The following is a 14816-nucleotide window of genomic DNA, read 5'->3' as shown; positions in this document are numbered from 1 at the left end:
GTCCAGGTCAGTCATATAGACATACATTATCCTTTTCTCCCTGGTTCCCAGTTCAACAATATAAGCAGATGTTTAACAAGCTATATAGCTGATTTCCAACCCCCAGACTTTAAAACCAGTATAAAAGGAAGCATTTGGTGAGTAAATCTAATAAACATAACCTTAAAGATACATTTATGTCTACTACTGGTTAATGTAACACTGAACAACACACCCTGCTCTGCACCAGTCCAACATCACTGTCAGTGTCACCCTAACCAGTTTAGCCTTCACTAAGCTGTACCAAACTGCCTAGTACATTTTCCTGCATTCTTTAAATAACGTATAATTATCATACATCACATAGTTTCGTGGGTGGGGGGGATGTGTGTGTATGTATCCATGATCGTTTATGTTAATGAGAGTGTGGGGAGTGAGTTGGAGGGCGGGGTGGGGTGCTTTTAACCATGTAAAGCACTTTGTGCTACATTTCTGTATGAAAAGTGCTTTATAAATAAAGATTGATTGATTGATTGATTGGCATCCAAATAGAAGAAACAGCAGAACAATCAAAAGCTAAAGCTGTAACTATATTTGTAGAGATCCTATTAAGACCTTGAAAGGCAGGAATTTAACCATTTCAAGTAATTTTAGAAAAGCCTATTTTTAATACCACAAATAAACTAATAAGGAGCTATTTGTAACACGTTGTTGCCTTGATATAAGTATGAAAATACTATGATATAACCTTGCTGCCTGACAATAAAACAAGAGAGTATATGCCATTTGTAGACAAAGATGGAGGAATTTACTTTTAATGTCTCATTGAAAGCACAAATTTAATTCATCAAAACTTCTAATTTAGCTACAGACTGCAAGTTTGATATTACATTGATTGTTTACTTTCAACCAGCCTCAAATCTGGCTAACACTGACAGTAACATTGCTGCATGGAAAGGGAATGTCAGTAGTTTTTATATAAAGTAGTAAAAAGGTGGCAAACAACAACAACAAAAGAAACAAAAACCCAGCAATAGGTTAGTGGTCACAAGTTTAACAAGAAAAAAATCTCATCTGTAAATAATAACAGTGCAAGAAAAGCAAACAAGGCTGGAAAAAAGTGGAAACTCCTTTTTTTAAAACTATCTGAGACTACAAGATATATCAGTGCTGCGATCTTTCTGGACTTACAATAAGTACCTGAATTCAAACGGTTTCACTGTTAGAGTAGATCTCCATACTACAGAGATCAGGCACTATTTCTGTTAAAAGAACCATAACAGACTGTTGTAGCTGTACCAGTGTTCTCTCTGTACGATTCCTGGTTTCGCAAGTGATCATGAAGAAGATGAAGGACTTGTCTTGGCCCTTTAAGCCATGATTTTCTTCTTGCACTCCACAGAGCAGAACAGGAAGTTCTTCACTGCCATGAAGCGCTGGCCAATCAGGCATTTGGAGCAGCCGGAGCACTTGAAGCACTGTGGCTCGGCATGCCAGTGATAATCACCATAGGAAACCCTCTGGGCCTCAGGCTCCACTGCATTCTGGCAGGATGAGCATTTCTGGCAAGAGGTAGGAAATAATGATGTCAAGGTTTTTTTTAAGTTAAGTTTCAGATATCTAGGTTTTCCACAATTCATTTTAAAATTATTATTCAAACTCTTCAAGTTTCTATATTATTTCTATGTAGTTTCTTCCCCTAACAGCTTTAGCCTCCACTGCAGTCAAACTATGTATGTATGTGGTTTAAACTATACGGTGTCCTCATGGTGCCTAATTAATACCTGACACGTTGAAATATGTTTCATTTAAAAACTTTTTAAAAATGCTTGGCAGCACAGTGTAATTACTATCTCAAACAAAAAAGAGATTCCTCAACTCTTACAGGCAAAGGCAAGTATTTGGTTATATGACAACATTAGCTTTGCTGTGGATTATGTTGGAAAAAAACACAGTAAACACACACCAAGCGCTTCACATTCTTGGCTTAGGGTGGCCAGCATATATTCCCCTATCAATTTTTCACAAAGTTTGACTTGGGTGAAACAATTTTGCACGAAGCCCTAAGAATCCCTAAGTAATTTGCTTTGGTAACAAGTAAAATGCTATAATCATTGTTGGTATGTTATAATGTCCTCCAAAAAAAAAGTGATCAGAGTGAAATGTGACAATCTTCTATTTTTAACATTTGTTTTTTAGATCAAACCATAACATTCCACTGTGGCGTCCAATATAAGATGTCGTTTTTCTTGTTAGAGCTCATTAGGGTGTTTAAGGCCAAAAATATGCACTCAAGACTCTGAATTCTGGTATGGCTACAGCTCCTTGCTAACAAATCCTTCAAGTTCAATTGCACTAATCAGCCAAAACAATATGACCTTCTACCTGGTGTGCTCATTTGTGTGCAACAAAACAGCTCACTGCTCTAGAACTTCAAAGGTACCCCAAGACATCAGCACCATAATTATTCTTATAGTATTGTATATAATGAGCTGTAGCCTCTGCATATCAGACTTGCTGACTAGTGGCCATATTCAAAATGTTGATTACGCAAACAGACTACCCACTTATGTTCTACTGTATCCCAGACCATCACATGCATCTCTGAGAGGTCATAATGTTATGGATCATTGGTGTATTTAAACCAATGAGCCAATTAAAGAAAGACACCCAGAGCAACAAAGACTTACCACAGCATAGTTCTTCATGTAGCAGGGCTTGCAGACAGGCTTGTCATTCTCCATAACATACGTCTCTCCAGCCAGAATGCAGTCACATTCAAAACAGCAGAAATGCTTCAGATGCCAGTTCTGGCCCTCAGCCTGAGTGTACTCGTTACTGAAGATCAGCTGTAAACAGACATGCATCAGAATGTAGCATCAACGGTGCTAACAAACTCTCAGCTATGAATGGCCACACAGATGTGTATGTAATGCAATTTTTTTTTAACCAAAATCAAAAGAGAAGCAAATGATCATATCCTCATCTCACCTCATCACAGCCTCCACATCGTGGCTTCTCGCTGTCTCCATAGTGCCGTCCACAGTACATCTTGCCTTTCTTCCAGAAGTAGATCATGTCCACCAGCAGTTCGTTACAGGTACAGCAGACGAAGCATGCTGGGTGCCACATCTTGTCATAACCGGCCCGCTCAGCATAGACAGCTGGCTCACCCTTACGCATGGGCTGCTGGCACTGATGGCATGACTTTAAGGGAAAGTACAGTACATTGGTACGGCTGTATAGTTCATTATGAAAATATATTCTATTGATATTTTATTATATAGAAGAAAGAAAAATCAGAATAGTTTGTTACATCCTGTCCTGAATAGCTTTTATTACAACCCATTTGATTTGAACAAACTATCACTGCACAGTATTTCATAACAAGTTTCCATGAATGGTAACTTTGCTCTTTGAATGTTGTTGGGTTTGTTTTTATTTTACATGAATTGTAGTAAAATTGAAAGCAGGATGAAATAAAAATCCACAAAAAGAATTAACTGCACATGGTAATAATGAGAAAAACTCAGTAGTGCATGAGTAGTGACTCATGCACTACTGCATTAAATAAGAACCCAGCATCCTCAAATGGGATGGTTGGTCTATGGCTCCACCTAGTGTTAAGTTTGGAAATGACTGAAAACTGATAAATAAACCAAGTCATACAAAAGTTACAGTTAATAGATTTGAACTTAGTCAAATGTATTAACTTGAACTATGGCTATTTACATATTCTATTAAAAATCTATTTTTCATATATTACCAGCAATTCATCACATCTTTAAAGAAACATTTTGTGCATGATTTCTAAGCTGAAGACATCAAAGGGTTTCCAGATGAATGGGATAAGCAGAAAGGGAAGAAAATGTGAAATTATAGAAACATTATATTATAAAGGTGTGTACACACAGGAAATAAACTAGAAAACCACTAAATGAAACTACAACATGTGTAATTCCCCCATTTGAGGGTACGCTAGAAGATAGGAGGGGAACAGGTATTCTGACCATGTTTTATTTTATTCATGATATTATAATGATATATATATATTTTTTTTAAATCAAGTTCCTCTTAAAATTATTGTCTCCATCTATTAACTAGATGTCAAACATATTATTGCGTTCTTGAAATTTGTTCTATTGGTAAAGACTTTCATCTTGTATTATGCAAAACTGTGAGTGAGGATTTATTTATTTTTGCTTTGTATGTTTTCCTCCCATCTGTTATAGTGTGACATGTCATGTGTTTACCGTATACATTTTTATTTAATTTAACTTTAGTACAAATGGTCAGTGAACTGAGGGAAAAAAACTTACAAAGTTCTGTTGTGGTAGTCCAGCTTGCTGAGCTCCAGGGACACTCATGGCTCCAGCGGTGGCAGTAGTACCCATGGCTCCTCCAGCTGGCCCAAAGCCTGCAGATGGTCCAACGCCAGGCCCTGAAAGTGGTCCACCACCAGCTCCAGCTCCACCAGCTGCAGGTCCAAAACCACCACCAGCTCCAACTCCACCAGCTGCAGGTCCAAAACCACCACCAGCTCCAACTCCACCAGCTGCAGGTCCAAAACCACCACCAGCTCCAACTCCACCAGCTGAAGATCCAAAACCACCACCAGCTCCAACTACACCAGCTGCAGGTCCAAAACCACCACGGGCTCCAGCTCCACCGGCTGCAGGTCCAAAACCACCACCAGCTCCAGCCCCAACACCAGGTCCTGCAGCTCCAGGCCCTGAACCAAATCCAACTCCAGCAACCCCAGCCTCTGGTTTATAGCCAGCACCTCCACCAATACTCCCAGCAGCAGCACCACCTCTAGGTCCAAACTCAGCCCCTCCTGCACTAGGTGCCCCTCCAGCCCCAACACCAGATCCACCCAGCCCTCCTGCCTGAACCAGAGCCATCTCTTCAGGCAGCATGACATCTCCAACCCCCAGGGCTTCATCCTTGTACTTGCGAACGTATTGCTGCATCAGCTTGACTTCAGCAGGGCTCAGCTCATGACACCTGGACGGGTCCTGGTCGTGTTCAGGTAGCTGTCGGGCCATCTGCTGCCGACGGTAAGCAGCTCCCTCTGTACCAACCACTGGGCGTTTCTCTGGTGGGAGCAACTCAATATAACGCACAGCCTACAGAGAGACAGACAATAAAAGAGTCACCTCAGAGGGAATGAAGAAAAATGCGAAGGACAACCAGAAGAAGACCAGAGAGACAGATTAGATATAGACTAACCAGAAAGAAAGTGAAGTTTTGTTTTTTAGTGAGAAGACAAGGAATACATGGGACAGATACAAAAACAGACTAAACAAAAGATGATAAAGTTGAGTTAATGTCAAACATAAGATTAATGTGGTGGTGAGAGATGCTGGCATTAAAAATGACATCCTCTTTACTGTAATCACCAGTGCTTCAAAAGTCCCTGCCACACATTTAAGACAACTGAATAAAAGAACATTTTGTAACATATTTCTGAAAAAGAATTGCTACTGAGAAAAAACAGACCTTTTAAACAAAAAAAGACTTAAACAAAAACAAACAAACAAAAAACTGTTGATTCAGTGACATCAAATGTGCAGACCTTCTGTTCTGCAGTAGCTAGCCAAGGGTTTTCTAATACCTTGAACTTTAGGAGGCATAAACAAACAAAAATGATTCGGCTAATCTCCCCTTCAAGGTCATCTTTCTCTGTGCACCTGAACAATGCCAGGAAGTCTAATTCTAACCATCTACACTCCTCCAGTGTGTTAAAATGGTAACATCTTGCCTTAAATTTCACTTTGGAGACAAGCACAAGGTTACAGGAAAGTATCATAAAGGAAGAGGCAAGTTATTTTTTAGTTGACTACACCTACATCGATCTATGGTTCATGTGTTTTTGCCTATTACCAAATCTTAAATGATGCAATACCACCAATACTTCCTGATCAAGGCAGGAATATTATCTATTAATATGTTAATTTTTTTATACCAATAAATCCTTTACCATATGATAATGCTTAAATGCTTTTTGGGGTTTTATGAGGGTGGGGAATGAAAAAACAAAAAAAAAAACAACTCAATTTAGACTTGAAAACTTATTTTCTAACTAATATGAACTCTTACCAGGTACTTGTTAGCCACTGGTGGTGCCCACTCATAGGTGACAGTCTTCATTGGTACATCTTTAGGAACTGGCACTACGTTGGCTGATGTGGCACTGACAGTGACTGGCACTTTGCTAGCCCTGACTGGTGTGGCACTGGCTGGTACAGACTGAACCCGAGCCTGACCCTGAACCCCAATGCCTGTCGAACCTGCAGAGGCTCCAGCTGAGGGTACAGAACCAGCTGTGGCAGACGGGGACACAGAACCAGCTGTGGCAGACAGGGACACAGGACCAGCTGTGGCAGACGGGGATACAGGACCAGCTGTGGCAGACGACGACACAGAGCCGGCTCTGGCAGAAGGGGGCACAACAGTAGAGGTCGCACTGGGTGGTACCGTGTAAGCAGTGGCAGGGCTAGGCAAAGTGATGGTCACCATGTTGCCCTGGTAGCTGGGGATCCCATCCGTCTTCAGCTTGGCGATGAGGCCGGTGTACTTGGTGTCCTCAAACAGCTTGCCTACCTTCTTGTTCTCCTCCGAGTTCATCGCCACATCATGCTCTGTGAGGCCACATTTGCAGTTTCGGCATATCTTTCTGCAAAGAAGAATTTAACAAAATGTTCAGGACTTTGACTTTTTAAACCTTGATACTAATAAATTACCATTGCTTTATTCAAACTAAACAAGCAATGTCTCAGTTTTTTTAACTACACTTTCTTCTTCATAGCTGGTATATTTGATAAACTTGAATAAATCCTCACTTCATTCACCTCCCTCTATTTTTAGAATATTAAATAAAAACTCCTATGCCATTATACCAACACAATACGTTCTGTGTTAAAACTGAACTACCGGCATTTTTATCGTGCCTCAACACATCTTTTGATATAACTATGACATAATTTGTAACTAGAAGGCATGCTCCAGCCCAAACAGGCCTTCAGAATTTTAGTGGAATAGGCAATACTTTCAGTCGAATAAAGCCAGTTTAATGTGTAATAATGACAGCATTTATATTAAGATGTCATTGGGCCACTTTTAAATGGCAGACGGCTTTGTCTTTTCCAAGCACTTATTTTGTTCATAAGTAACCAGATGAAAGCTCTGTAACACAGAAATAGAAAAATATCTTCTCTTTTCTTTATGTTTTTTTTAACTTCATTTTAAAACTGATGAAGAAAAAGAGCTTCTCAACTTTGGGATAAATAACACATTTTAAAAAAAATGAAAGGTATTTTCATCAGTGTTGCAACAAAAAAAAAAAAGTGTCTGCTGTATTTTTATACAGCAGTCCTCTGACACACATAAAGTGAAATGACTTACAATCGAGTTTTGTTTTGTTTAGATTATGTTTACCTAGCTTGATTGTTTAAGACTCATTAACTTTATATTTACAAAAACACTGTATAACTATAATAAATGATTATGACAGGCTCTACAATCAAAAGTCTAACTTCTGGCTTAAGAGGGCAGGTGACAACCTTTAATTATAGCGTCTTCATAGAATTATGATAAAAACTTTGCTAAAAATTCAGCCCCGGCCGCATTAGACTAAATTCTATTCTCAAGAACAGCATGTTCCCATTAGGCCGATGGCTCCTGCTGCTATAGGAATCCTTTTAATTAAGCAAGCTGGGAAGTTGGCAGACTGGGTCAATGAGTGAAATGTTGTTGTCATGCAGAAAAAGCATGCTTTTTTAAATGACTGTTCTGATTCATAATGGTATTCAACATTACTGAGTTGAGTTTTAAAATATATAGTGATATATTTCTACATAAGCTACAGGAGGAAAGTCCATATTTTATATAAATATAGCTTAATATTGCATCAAATTTTTTGTAAAGAGTCTGCATTTCTCCTCTTACTACAATTACCATCTCATGCAGCTCCATCTCTATTTACTGCCGTCCTGCACCGCAAGCTCAACAATAAACTAAGCTTCAAAGTTAAGCTCTGAGTAAATATTATAATTACAAGTATGGCAACAGCTGACAAACAGTATGTCATTTCTACTGTATAAGTCAAACAAAGAAAGAAACTGCTCATTTCCAAAGCCACCAATCTCATTTCACTAAAACAGTAGATTCTACATTACAAAGAATAGTTTCTGGAGTTTTTGGTGTGCCGATGTGTTTTAACATGTTAGTTTGGATCTGAGAGAATTGAATAAATGCCAAAGTAAACCAACAACAAAAATAATCAGCAAGTTCTTTGTTGTTATGAGGTAAAAGTGTTTTATCAAAGAACTTTGGCAGCTTTTACAAGAGCAATGCTGCTTTCATTGTTTTTCAACAGCACATAAAGCACTGAAAATGTTGCAAACATGGGATACAGCTAAAGCAGTAATTATTTCTTGTAGATGACTAAAATGCTGACCATGACCACACCAGCGCTTATCTTCAGCGCAGGCTCTTACTCCTGTCTGTTAGCAGGCGTGTCACCTACCATCCACTATAAATAATACGCTGCCTGTAGTTCTCAAGGGTGAACAACTTCATTTCAAAGGAAATATATTATCCTTCAATGCAAGAAAAGCATTTCAGAAGTCAAACACTAATTATCAGAATTATTATTATCAGAAAGAATAGTTATCAGAAAGAGATATACAAGAGATATACTCCTGCCTAAGACATCTTACCCATTGCATGAAAATAAGGAGATATATTTTGTTTATTATCATTCAGCCCAAAAACCACTAAAATATGGTGTTTGTTGACTGAACCTTACTAAACACTATTTTTTGTTTGTTTATTTTTGTTAAACTAAAGTTGTACTGAAGAGTTCACAGCTTTGCTCAAGACAACAGTGACTCACTCTTTAATCAGCAGTTTGGACACAGGAAGCAAAGAAAAGGAAACTTGTGAAACTGTGATGATGTGCAGAGGAACTGTTCAAACCTCCAGAAATGCAGCTCAAAGCCCTCACACTTGTCCTTGCATTTCAAACAGGCAGCTCCAGCACCAAACTCATGGCCAAGCGTCACCTGTAAATAAAGCACACAAAGGAAATGACACATACTGTCAGTCTTTTATTTTCTATTGAGCAGAACATGGTATTTAAATGAGGGAAAAAGTTTCTGATGATACTTGTGGGAGAAGAATCAGAATAAGCTTCACTGGCCAAGTATATGTACACATACAAGGAATTGGGCCCCGTTTATTTATTTATTTATTATGTAATTAACAGGACAGACAAACAGACAATAGCAACATGACAGAGACAATAACATGTTTAACATATTTATATTTGCATTGTTGCAAAGAGATCAGAGTGCAACGATGTTGGAACAACTTATGAAAGAGTAAGAAACAAATAAGTGCCTACTTATATGGGAATGTGACAGCATATTATATGAATAAATAAAGTACATAGATATTTACAACAAATGGGTTGTTTTGGTGTACAGTGCTCTGTAATGCCTATCAGAGGGGAGGAGTTGGAACCTGTTGTGTCCAGGGTATGATGTTTGTCTGATTCTGGATTTGTCTTGAAATCCTGAATGGAGAGAAAATCTGCGCCTATCTTTTTTTTTTTCTGCAGTCCCAACTGTCCGTTTGATGATTGATGTGCAAAGAACAGACTTAAGTATTGCAGAGTACATTTTGATCAACAGTGCCTGAGGCAGATTGAACTTCCTGAACTAACACAGGAAGGACATCCTCTGTTGGGCCTTTTGATCATTTTGTCTATGCTGGACGCCCACTTCAGGTCTTGGAAGATTGTAGATCCCACTGCAGGGAGATTCCTACTGAAGACAGAGCAGGAGCAGCTTAAATGAGATTTACGTTTTGCTACTTTGTAGTACCACCATAAATCATGTTGGAACAACTTAAATTGGGCTTTTTAAAATCTCCCAGGGGAATTAAGTCTCACTCTGGAAATTGTTGCAAGTTTCACTTTTAAACAGCAGTCACTGTCTGTCTGCATTCCTCAGCAGAGAATGTCTTTTTGGGTCAAAAACATCTCTTGACAGCAGGGTGCCTGATGGGATCCCACCAGCCTCTTAGTGTTATTGAATAGTTGCCTATATATGGTCACAAACCATCCTAATGGCTTAATGTGTACATGAGTGAGAAATGCAGACAGATAGTGGCTCCTGTTTATAAGTGAAGCTTTGATGCCAGACTTTTAGCATTCACCACAATTTCCAGAATGAGACGTTTGTCCTCTGGGAGATGTTAAGAAGCCCAATTATAAGTTGTTCCAGCATGGTCCTAGAAAGTACCAAACACATCAGTAAATCTTAGTTAAACTGTAAGATGTACTCGCCTCCTGTGTCTTTTGCAATGAGCAGCTTAAACAGAACTTTAGGAGCAGCCTGGAGTAGCCTGTCACAGGGAACTAGGGAAGATGAGAGTTTCTGTGTAATTAAGCACGATTCTTTTGGGGTAGGACTGAGTATGATTTTACTTGCATTTTAATACTGATGCAGAAATATTTGTGGAAAGCAGTGTTGTCTAAATAAAAAGTTTAACCTGAATTATGAAAAAGTAAACAAGATTACAAAGGTGTGCAGGCATCCATTGCTAACTTCCAGTCCTTGATTCTCAGGGGGTTTCAGATGGTACTACAAAGATGTTCAGGCTCTCGCAGAAAGTACTTGAACTTTGAGACAAAAGAACAAATTACTTAAAATGTCATTTTACACTACCAACTGAAACATCATTTTCAACTTTGCAAATGCAAACGTTTATTGGTATGCTTTAAGGGCGGACAGGCTAAGTGGTTGAAAGCCTAAATATTTATCTCAAGCATAGAGAGGACGACTGTTTTTGGCAGAGCTCATTCAGCATGTATGTATGCTTCCCTGGAAGGCAGCTGCACCATCTGGATTCACACTTCAAGTTAATCAATGACTTTGTTTCATGACTAAGCCTGTGGGGTGATTAATTTTGGTGACAACACTTTTGCTACAAGCCAGTTTAGACACAAAGTCTATGATTCAGGTCCAGTGACTCATAGTTCATGAGTCACTTTACTGGAGAAGGGCAGATGCAGGCCAGTGGCAAGGAAGTAGTCGCTTTACTGGAGCTGACCAGCTACTTTCAGACGCTGGACACAGTTTCTGTAACATCATGAAGATGATGTAAAATATGTAAAACACATATTTTTTAAAAAGAATGTTCAATTACTTACATGTATACATCTTGTTTCTAATGCTTTAAATAACAGACGGTGTCAAGGACGTTTCAGTCAAACCACCCTTAAATTAATGAACAACTTTTTCTATTTTTAAGCCAAACCTTCCCCTGTAAAGGTGGAATACGGTCATAAAAGATATTACTATTTTTCAGTTCGCTTACTGTTGTTGTTTTAATTGGTTTCATGACTCACTGGCTTGAACTGAAATTCAGTTCATAACACTGTAATCACAGCAGGATTTAAACAAATAGAGAAATCCTTTGGTGTGGTTCTATTTCTACCACAAAGTCATATGAAAGCTTTAATGATGGTTTAGGTAAGAAATAAACCTAGCCAGACCTCCACAGACTTCTAAGAGTCAGCAGAATGGCAGTGCTGTACACCGCGACCCTATAGTCACAGCCTATTACGTCAGATGTTCTGTTAAGTAGAATGCAGCACCTTAATTGAGTATGATATCACCTAAACACAATGGTAACATTTCCTGAACAAGCGCAACACAGATCACAGCAGCATCTCTGTGAACTTGCTGTGGCAGGCTGATCTCCCCCAGGGATTACAGGCAGATGTCAGACTGTCTGTCTGGGTTATCCAGCTGCTCAGACCTATTTAAGCAGAGGATTCCCTCGTCTTCACTGTTTGTCCTGTAAATTTCTCACTCTTAGTCAATTTTTCAGAGTGAAGCTGAAAGCTCTGAAATTTAATGCAGAAAAAATGTAAACCATATTTTTACAAGTGGCTGAAGACATTAAAATTGCAGCTTAATAACTCATACAAAACAAACCACCAGTCTGTGTAACCACCTTCACTGCTGCCAAATCTCTGCAGGTCTGTGCAAGGACCCCAAAGCTCAAGTTAACTTAGTAGCATAAATTAACAGTACAGTACCAATGTTTTTGCACCATGCCACCAAAACACAATCATTGTTTGTGTACAAACTTGTCAATAACCATAATAAATAACAACAACAATAATAATAATAATAATCCATATAGTTTGATTCTGATAACTACAAAAGCTTTAACATATGTTAAAATGCATTTTTCTTTTCCTAAACTACTTAAGAGGTTATAATAGCTTCTATGGAAAATGCTGACTGGTTGATATTCATGTGTATTCACTACATAAACCTGGATTCCTCAAACAGAATTATTTATACAGATTATCTATGGACCATAAGTAAACTAAGCAGAAGGGGTGCATAAGAGGAATCTAGTGAATGCCAACAACGAGTATCTACAGTGATCCATGATGATGAATGAATGACTATTCACTAGACAAAGCGTGTACTGTAAAAGGGTTTCCTGCCTGTCCTGACTCTTAACTTTTGTCTTCTCCCTTGGATGGCCAAACTCTATTTAAAAAACATTCGATTTTGATGCATCTGGCTTAGAGTCTCAAGTGCATTATGAGTGACATGAGCCTTAATATTCTTGAAACCCTGCTGACAGTTCAACACTCTATTCGGCAGCTGTAACGGCAACATTTACTTATGGACAAATTAACTATCACAGCTGGTTTGCATTTTACTGTCATAGTGATTTGTTCCACTTAATAGAGAGCCGAGGACGCTGAGCACCGCGGATTAATACAGTATCAAAACCCTGAACAAGGAGGACGACTTTGTACGTAAAATGGGTCCGTTAATGGGTCAAGCTGTTCCGCTATTAAGTTACAGAGGTTGGGGGTTTGGTTGATATGCAGAGTGAGACTTTGTCACATTTCAAACGCAGTTTCTTACATCGGAACTTATTCTGAAAGGGAAGTAACTAAGGGCGCGACCTATGTTTTCCAAGTTTGTAAACCGATCGACGTGAGTTTGTTCCGGCAATATCAACTACCCAAGGATGTGAAATAAGCGTATTTAAGCGAACTAAGTACATTTTAATTGAAAAAAAAAAACATAAATAAAGACCATTAATATCTCAAAATTAAAACCGAAACTTAAACTGTAAAATAACCTACAGTACTGTAACTTTTCTGCCACCTGTCCCTTGCTCTGCACACCTTAAGGGCGTTCCCCGAACTGAGCAAGATATCCACGAAGACCACGGGGGCAAAGCTTACCTTCTTTAGCTCCCTCTCTATTTCCATTTTTGTGTTCAACGTTTTCTCTTTCCAGACGTGCTTCTCGTAAAAAAAAACAACAACTGTCAAATCCAAACACAGACAACAGGGAGAATGTGCCGGAAAAATGTAAAACAAATCCTGCTGCCCTCACTGATTTCCCTTTGGGGGTCCTGCTTCTACTCCGCACAGGTGATAATTTCGCCGGAATCAAGTCGATAGTTTCCGTTTGGGCATTTCAAAATAAAACATGTACGTTGCCCACTAATGAGTCGGGTCTTATTTGTGTCGGTATGATGAAGTATTTAAATACTTGTGCATGTATTTTCAAAATCTATGTGATAAATTACAAATTGACTTTTTGTTTTAAACTCTAGGGGAGCCTCTAGGATTTTTTCATAGGGGTGGCCACTAAAAATACTGCAGTGGCACACGCCAGAGTGAAGGGGGCGATGAAATCACGAGGGACATACAAAGTGACACAATATGAATGATAAAAATTGTATACGCAGGAATTAATACGAAGTGAATGTTTCAGCTCATTGTAGAGTGTCTTCCTCTCTCTTGCGCTCATGTTTATTAAAATTATTACCTAATTTTGGGGCGTGGCCAGTGCTGGTCTGAAGTAAGCAATGTCGTCCATTCACTAGTTTTCCATGTGAAAATATTAAGATGTGATCTGAAGTTTTAAAATTAGCCTGGGGATCTGTGTTTTTAGACAAACAAATCAAACTGTCACTGCGCTCAACTGCTGAAGTGACAGTTCCATCTTAATGAATTAATGACACATTCAGATAATTATTTAACAATGTATATATTAATTTAATTCTGGCACTCCTGGCACTCCAAAGCAACAAAGAAGTAAAACCAAAAAAAAGCGGTCTCAGAAAGGACTTTAAAAGGAAAAGACAACAAAAATATTTACTTTTAAAGACTGATGAGGCTGCTTCATCACAGAACCCAAGATAGTGAAAGGTGAGGTATTGGACTAATAATGATTGGTTCTGCTGACTATAGCTATTTTGGCATGAAATAGTAAACATGGGCACAGTAAGCACATTAATTAACCAAAACAGTATTTATTGTACACACCTGTAAACACTTGGGTATGCTTATTATTGGTCAAAATCAGTATGTCTATCAATTTATAATCCTCAAAGACATATAAAAGATACACTGTGATGGAAAGACCTGCTTTAACTATCTTACTTGGAGCCTGGTGTTAACTAGTCACGACACTGCAGTTATTTAATCTTTTCCAACAATTTGGGCTCATCTGGCGCTTTTACTGTGAAAAAACAGTTTCATTACTTCCGGACTTGCCTCATCTCTTCTTTCTTTCCTTTCTAGCTTGACTTTACTTTCACTCAGGAGGTCCCGTACACTTTTCATTGATGTTTGAACAGGGCGGGACTTCCGTTTTGACAGATTTTCCGTCTTAACCAATAAGAGTACAAAAAAGAGGCACTGGAGGACAGGGTAGCCAACCAGGAAACAACACGGGTGTGTCTTTACCTAACAAAGGATGTGAGTGTATTTGACA

At 38.7% G+C, this 14816-nt stretch overlaps 1 protein-coding gene across 1 annotated transcript; it reads right to left on the bottom strand.

The window, feature by feature from the left end:
- Positions 1 to 1091: 1091 nt before the first annotated feature.
- Positions 1092 to 13477, bottom strand: tes (testis derived transcript (3 LIM domains)). Its single transcript, XM_087843338.1, has 7 exons — positions 13274 to 13477; positions 8962 to 9047; positions 6082 to 6658; positions 4299 to 5108; positions 2971 to 3186; positions 2670 to 2828; positions 1092 to 1541 (listed from the first exon to the last, which is right to left on the bottom strand). The coding sequence occupies exons 1-7, from the start codon at positions 13298 to 13300 to the stop codon at positions 1350 to 1352; spliced, it is 2067 nt and encodes a 688-aa protein (XP_087699464.1). The 5' UTR covers positions 13301 to 13477; the 3' UTR covers positions 1092 to 1349.
- Positions 13478 to 14816: the final 1339 nt, after the last annotated feature.

Source organism: Neolamprologus brichardi, chromosome 7, assembly GCF_056152115.1.
Source record: "Neolamprologus brichardi isolate AB-2024 chromosome 7, ASM5615211v1, whole genome shotgun sequence".
Taxonomy (NCBI): Eukaryota; Metazoa; Chordata; class Actinopteri; order Cichliformes; family Cichlidae; genus Neolamprologus; species Neolamprologus brichardi.
The sequence above is the reverse complement of the archived record's forward strand: the minus strand, read 5'-3'. Positions and strand labels throughout refer to the sequence as shown.

Coding starts and splice junctions, on each gene's coding strand:
- tes (XM_087843338.1), bottom strand. CDS start 13,300: ATGGAAATAGAGAGGGAGCTAAAGAAG. Junction 3,187..4,298: donor GACTACCACAACAGAACTTT/GTAAGTTTTTTT, acceptor TTTCCCTTAAAG/TCATGCCATCAGTGCCAGCA. Junction 2,829..2,970: donor GATGTGGAGGCTGTGATGAG/GTGAGATGAGGA, acceptor GTCTGTTTACAG/CTGATCTTCAGTAACGAGTA.